This window comes from Musca vetustissima, unplaced genomic scaffold (assembly GCF_032173495.1).
Source record: "Musca vetustissima isolate MV318-11 ecotype Yass unplaced genomic scaffold, APGP_CSIRO_Mvet_v1 utg491, whole genome shotgun sequence".
Taxonomy (NCBI): domain Eukaryota; kingdom Metazoa; phylum Arthropoda; class Insecta; order Diptera; family Muscidae; genus Musca; species Musca vetustissima.
Window position 1 is genome coordinate 38,135 of NW_026884380.1, and position 7,201 is coordinate 45,335.

Below are 7,201 nucleotides of genomic sequence, written 5' to 3' on the forward strand. Positions count from 1 at the left end.
CGCAAAGAGAGGCAGTACTTTTCAATGTCGAATATATTCAACAAAAACACTGAAAGGGTTAACTTAATAAACTATATCGGTCTTCAATTAGGCTTAGACCCTCATATAACGATAACTCCGAATGGTCGATAATTCTAACACGATGTAATCAATATTGATCACCCCTCAGGTATAGCATAAACCTTCTGCACCCTACAATGCTTTATCAATATCAGACCACGATTTGGGGTTTTGAGATTTAATGAAAAATCCCTATTAAAAATCGCTGAAATTTGTTGTTCGAGTGCATCATAGCTTACGTGCCAAGTCCTCTTGATTGTTCAACACAAATGCCAAATATGAAAGCTTTTGTCCGGTAGACAATTTGGATCATTACACCACGTCCTATGGAAGTACACCAGCATAGTATGTTATCAATTGGGTAATCCAACCTACTATATCCACTTCTAAGTTCTTTGCTGCAACGGTAGCTTGTTTTTTGGCAATTTTGTTTGCTCCATTTATATTTGTAAATCTGAAATTATTCTTGTCACAAAACTGCAGCCAAAATACAATCCGTGCTGCGAAAATCTCTAAAGAAAAATATCATGGAAAACAAATAAAAAATTCCAAGTAAATTTTCTTTCGCGAAACAAATCTGCTATGCTTTGAGGCAATACCAACGGTATGCCTAAAAATAAATGGTCACTTTGGCATTAAGCCATGCACGTTAGATATTTACATGCAATTTGCAATATGGCCAACAGAACAAAAGAAATAACTGAAATATCTTTAGAAGGCAACGAAAAATGCCCCCTTCCCCTGTCCACTGGGGACTTAGCGCTGAACTGGAATGAGTGTGTGTGTGTAAAAATGTTATTTTAATTAGCCTAAAGGTATTTTATGGTAATTTGCTGCCAATACAAAATCCTATTTCTGTTAAGGTAAATCCAATGGATTTGAAAATGTATTGTTTCAGATTTTGATATGAGAGCCAAATATTCGCTGATTGCTAAATTATAACCCAGAGTTTGGCAAACAAAACTCAATTAAATATCTGGTGGATTGCATGGCGGAAAAAATGACAAAAAACATGACTAATTTTTTATCACGATTGGAATTAGTTGGATATTGGCATAATAAATTTAATTGATATTTTATGACTTGGAAATATTTTAAGAGCTGGGGGAATGGAGAAGTATTTTTTCCTTTAAAAAATATTTTTTAAAAACTTCACGCCTTGTTTGTCCTTTAAAAAACATTTTTTTAAAAACTTCACGCCCTATTCAAATCAAGCCAAGCCTTGCTTTTCCTTTAAAAAATATTATTTCAAAACTCCACGCCTTGTTGGTCTTTTGAAAAATATCATTAAAAAATATTATTTCAAAACTCCACGCCTTGTTGGTCCTTTAAAAAATATTATTTAAAAACTCCACGCCTTGTTGGTCCTTTGAAAAATATCCTTAAAAATATTATTTCAAAAATATTATTTAAAAACTCCACGCCTTGTTGGTCCTTTAAAAAATATTATTTAAAAACTCCACGCCTTGTTGGTCCTTTAAAAAATATTATTTAAAAACTCCACGCCTTGTTGGTCCTTTAAAAAATATTATTTAAAAACTCCACGCCTTGTTGGTCCTTTAAAAAATATTATTTAAAAACTCCACGCCTAGTTGGTCCTTTAAAAAATATTATTTAAAAACTCCACGCCTTGTTGGTCCTTTAAAAAATATTATTTAAAAACTCCACGCCTTGTTGGTCCTTTAAAAAATATTATTTAAAAACTCCACGCCTTGTTGGTCCTTTAAAAAATATTATTTAAAAACTCCACGCCTTGTTGGTCCTTTAAAAAATATTATTTAAAAACTCCACGCCTTGTTGGTCCTTTAAAAAATATTATTTAAAAACTCCACGCCTTGTTGGTCCTTTAAAAAATATTATTTAAAAACTCCACGCCTTGTTGGTCCTTTAAAAAATATTATTTCAAAACTCCACGCCTTGTTGGTCCTTTAAAAAATATTATTTCAAAACTCCACGCCTTGTTGGTCCTTTAAAAAATATTATTTAAAAACTCCACGCCTTGTTGGTCCTTTAAAAAATATTATTTCAAAACTCCACGCCTTGTTGGTCCTTTAAAAAATATTATTTAAAAACTCCACGCCTTGTTGGTCCTTTAAAAAATATTATTTAAGAACTCCACGCCTTGTTGGTCCTTTAAAAAATATTATTTAAAAACTCCACGCCTTGTTGGTCCTTTAAAAAATATTATTTAAAAACTCCACGCCTTGTTGGTCCTTTAAAAAATATTATTTAAAAACTCCACGCCTTGTTGGTCCTTTAAAAAATATTATTTAAAAACTCCACGCCTTGTTGGTCCTTTAAAAATTTTTTTTTTAAAAAAATCCACTTCCTGAAATACTTCAACCTCCCTCGTAGGTTGCCTCCATTCCTAACTGTCTGTTGCATTCGCTGCAAACAAACCGATAACCAATAGCCTCCTAACTTTTTTTACATTGACCAAAGCTTCCCGCTTTTAATGTGGCCATTAATATTCTATTGCCGATTGCTTTGCCTAATAAATTCTGAATAGAAATGGCTTGAAGAACCCAACAATCATTTGTCATGCAATCGACCATCATTCAATCAAAAGTTTTAACACGGGAATCATTGCAACGGCTTAAGAATTCGGAAGAATAATTCTAAAGACATTTTCAAAATATTACGAAAAATTTTAGTTTATTTTTTTTGCAATGTTGAATTCAGTCATAACATTTACCCCCCAGAAACTTGAAAAAATCAATGACCTAAGAAACTTGGTGGAAGGTAAGTTGGAGGAGATCTATTCGCACCCAAAACGTTTTCTTTAATTTCATTTTTTACAGATTCTCTCAATCTCTCTGTGGGAACGGATGATATCTTCTTGGCGAAATTTTTATCTTTTAAAAATTGGCATCTTGAAAGGGCCTATGTGGCCATACATAACTATTATGATTTCAAGGCTGACAATCCAGAATGGATGGCCCACCATCATCCGGCACATTTTCGTGAACAATTTCTGAATGTGGCAGCAAGATTTGTAATGCCACAACCGGATAAAGAGGGTCGTCCAATTCTGATAATAAAATTGGGTAAAAATTCCAAAAAAAGATTCAAAACAATTCTAATATATTCTATTTTGTTACAGTGGATGCCTTCGAAAAATATCCCAATTATTTATTGGATAGTGCTGAAATGGAAGACATAATATTCGAGTCTCTGTTATTATTACCTCAGACCCAGGATAATGGTTTGACGGTTATTTTCGACATGACAGGGTAAGTGAAGAAGAAAATACGATTTTCTAAATGACGTATATTTTTATACCCTTCACCACACTGTGGTACAGGGTATTATGTCTTTGTGCATATGTTTGTAACAGGCAAAAGGAAACGAGATAGACACATGGTTCCTTTTGAGAATATGCATAGTCGATTCATGCATGTTCGTCCGTCTGTTCATGTAAATTGTATTAAATTGTTTATGATCAGAATTGGATGAAATTTGGCATAGGTCACTTATTTGGCCCAAGGACGAACCCTATTGAAATTTTGAAAAATCGGTTCAGATTTAGATATAGCTCCCATATATATTTTCGTCCGATTTAAGTCCCTAAATATCTTTCGATTTGCACGAAATTTGGCACAGCGTAATGAATTAGGCCTAGAATGATTTGTGTTAAGTTTACTGAAAATCGGTCCAGATTTAGATATAGCTCCCATATATAGTTTCGTCCGATTTTATGCAAATGGGGCACCAAAGTCCCTAAATATCTTTCGATTTGCACGAAATTTGGCACAACGAAATGAATTAGGTCTAGAATAACGTGTGCTAAGTCTCCTGAAAATCGGTCCAGATTTAGATATAGCTCCCATATATATTTTCGTCCGATTTTATGTAAATGCTGTAGCAAAGTCCCTATATATCTTTCGATTTGCACGAAATTTAGCATATCGTACTGAATTAAGTGCATAATTATATGTGTTACGTTTCGTGACAATCGGTTCCAATTTAGATATAGCTCCCATATATAGTTTCGTCAGATTTTAGGTAAGTGCTGTACCAATGTCCCTATATTGCTTTCGATTTGCACGAAATTTGGCATAGGGTACTGAATTGAGTATAAAATACTGTATGCTAAGTTTCGAGAAAATCGGTTGAGATTTAGATATATGTCCCATATATATTTTCGTCCGATTTTATGTAAATGGTGCACCAAAGTCCCTATATATCTTTCGATTTGCACGAAATTTGGCATAGCGTAATGAATTAGATGTAGAATGATGTGTGTTGAGTTTCCTGAAAATCGGTTCAGATTTAGATATAGCTTCTATATATATTTTCTCCGATTTTATGTAAATGCTGTAGCAAATTCCCAATATATATCTCGATTCGCACGAAATTTGCCCCAGCGTACTTATCAAAGTGCAGAATGGTTCCGTTTTAGATATAGCTCCCATATATGTCAAACTATATTGCTTTATAGAAATTTTTTACTGATTGGTGCAGTATAAAATACTGTATGCTAATTCGAGAAAACATTACATATATGTATATATAACATCGATTTTATGTAAATACAAATAAATTTTTCGATTTGCACGAAATTTTGCATAGCGTACTGAATTGAGTGCAGAATGATATGTGTTAAGTTTCGTGACAATCGGTTCAGATTTAGATATAGCTCCCATATATATATATATATATATATATATGCACCAAAGTCCCTAGATTTCTTTCGATTTGCACTTAAATTGGCACAGATCACATATTCAAGTTTGTTCAATGTCATGTCAATGATCTTTCGAAAAGGCGGAGTCTGTTAGGAGACATTTGTAGAATATACCCAAAGTAGTAAAGGGTATCATATAGTCGGCCCAGTCCTACTTTACTACTTTCCTTACTGGTTATTTTTCATTTCAGATTTAACTTGAACTTTTTACCCTATGTGGCACCACGCATTACCCGATTGATTCATCAAAAGGATAAAATTTTACCCTTTAAGCAGCGTTATGTCCATTTCATTTTAGGCGGTGCCTTTATGAGTGCCATAACCACACTTTTGATGCCGCTGATGCATAAGGAGTTTAAGGAAAATGTAAGTAGAACATAAAGCAAAGTATTAAATATCAATAAGTTTAAGGTCTAAGCTCCTTTCGATTATCGAATATTTAGTCGACAGTAGTTGGAAAAATACAATGTAATTTAGAACTATTTTATATCCGATTTTTACATATTTTCAGACCTACAATCATGATGGCAAAAATTTCGACAAACTACGCAACATGATTGGCTATGAAAATTTACCAGCAGATTATGGTGGTCCCGAAACGAATCAATTGGATGTAAATCTTTTGTGGAATCATATTGAGAAACATTCAAATTATCTGTATAATTTACAACAATATCATAAGAGAAAACGTAATTGAAGCTAATACGTTTTTAGTTCAGAATGCGATCAAATAAAAAGTATATTTGAAAATAAATTTAACGATTTATTATATTTTATTATGGGTTACTAGTTTCCCTCAATCTGATTCACGGGAGGGAAAAAATCCAATATACATCCTTTGATGTCATCGACATCTACAGTCGAATTCGGTTAAGCGAAAACGAGTAATTTCAGTAATTTTTTTCTCTTATGCGGGATTTTCAATTAGACGGACTTCGGATAAGTGAAACTCCTTGCGCTTAAACGAAGTCAGCTTATAAAGGGAAACGAGATAAATACACATATGTTAAAACATATTTATAAATTAAATTCATTTTATTAGGTAGTTAAATTAACATATTAAAAAATTAAAAATCCATTATAAAGAGTAAAAAGAAAATTAGGGAACTTGAGTTAATAACAATAGTTTGTGTTCACATATTTACATAAATGAAAAGTACAAAATTAAATATATTAAAGAGCTCGAATTAAAATAGTCATTTATTTTTCATTGTGTGAATCGTTTATTTTAAAGAGCTCGAATTAAAATAGTCATTTATTTTTCATTGTGTGAATCGTTTATTTTAGTGAAAGCCTCACGCCGTCTTCAAACAATGATTTGATTACGTAAATAGCTGCTAATGTCTCTTTCGAACTAAGTTTGTTAATAATATCATCATCGTTTTCTTTATTTTCATTATTATCCGCAAACGTCACCTATGCTCTATGATTTCTTCGTCAGTCAATACTCCGTAACAATCTACATTTTTATCAATGTCAATTAGATTTTCAATTTCACCGCTTAATGCCTCAGGCTCTCTTCAAGAAAACAGTCTGCGTTTCCAGGAATAATTCCCGCCTTACGAAAACAGCATCGGATTGTTTCGGCAGTCACATTTGACCAAGCTGTTTGTGCCATCGTCAGATCTTCTAAAATGTCTACCTTTTTTGAATACTCATGTAAGGAAAGTCCACATTCTAGATGTAGAAGCTGTTTTGATACTATATTCGTTCGGTATTGAGCTTTGAACGATCGAATGATTCCTTGGTCCAGTGGCTGAATTAAAGAAGTCGTATTGGCCGGAAGAAAACGCAGCATTGTCCACAAAAAGTACAATTTTCTTTCCGAATTCTTTATATTCAGTATCGAGATCTTTCATTGCTCATCCATGCTTTAGAGTTGGCAAAATATTTTACGGGAAGTGTGGTAAATTTTTTAAAACAGCACGGGTTCTGCGATTTTTCTATGCAATAAGGATAAGATTTTACCCTTTAAGCAGCGTAATGTCCATTTCATTTTAGGCGGTGCCTTCATGAGTGTCATAACCACACTTTTGATGCCGCTGATGCATAAGGAGTTTAAGGAAAAGGTAAGTAGAAAATGAAGCAAAGTATTAAAGATCAATAAGTTTAAAGTCTAAATCTGTTTGTGGATGCCAGTAGAAGTTGCCAAATAGAGTAGTGTAAGTCTGTCCTTGTGAAATTTTCTTCCAGAAAGAATATCAGATTTATTTGCAAGAGTTCCAGATGGTACTGATTTATAGAGAAGGACTGACTCGTCAGAATTATATATTGTATGCTCTGAATAAGCTGGTAATATGTTGATCAGCCATTCATTTGTAGAAAAACTATTGGCGGAACTTTGTTTACCACGTAATTTTTTAAAATTAATGTTTTCTCTTTTTCAATCTCTAAAAAAAGTGAAATTAACAATTAATGAAATGACTTAAGTAAGAACTTACCTTCTCCGTAGAC

The 7,201-nt window shown here is 32.9% G+C and overlaps 1 protein-coding gene across 1 annotated transcript; it reads left to right on the forward strand.

Annotated features, from left to right (window-relative positions):
• Positions 1 to 2,729: 2,729 nt before the first annotated feature.
• Positions 2,730 to 5,444, forward strand: LOC133331338 (alpha-tocopherol transfer protein). The gene is made up of 5 exons (XM_061539735.1): positions 2,730 to 2,802; positions 2,862 to 3,107; positions 3,164 to 3,293; positions 4,939 to 5,113; positions 5,259 to 5,444. The coding sequence occupies exons 1-5, from the start codon at positions 2,730 to 2,732 to the stop codon at positions 5,442 to 5,444; spliced, it is 810 nt and encodes a 269-aa protein (XP_061395719.1).
• Positions 5,445 to 7,201: the final 1,757 nt, after the last annotated feature.

What these genes read in the sequence shown, in the direction of transcription:
- LOC133331338 (XM_061539735.1), top strand. Translation starts at nt 2,730, where the DNA reads ATGTTGAATTCAGTCATAACATTTACCCCCCAGAAACTTGAAAAAATC. An exon ending in AATTCTGATAATAAAATTGG is followed by an intron (nt 3,108 to 3,163) that starts GTAAAAATTCCA and finishes ATTTTGTTACAG; the next exon opens with TGGATGCCTTCGAAAAATAT. An exon ending in ATAAGGAGTTTAAGGAAAAT is followed by an intron (nt 5,114 to 5,258) that starts GTAAGTAGAACA and finishes ACATATTTTCAG; the next exon opens with ACCTACAATCATGATGGCAA.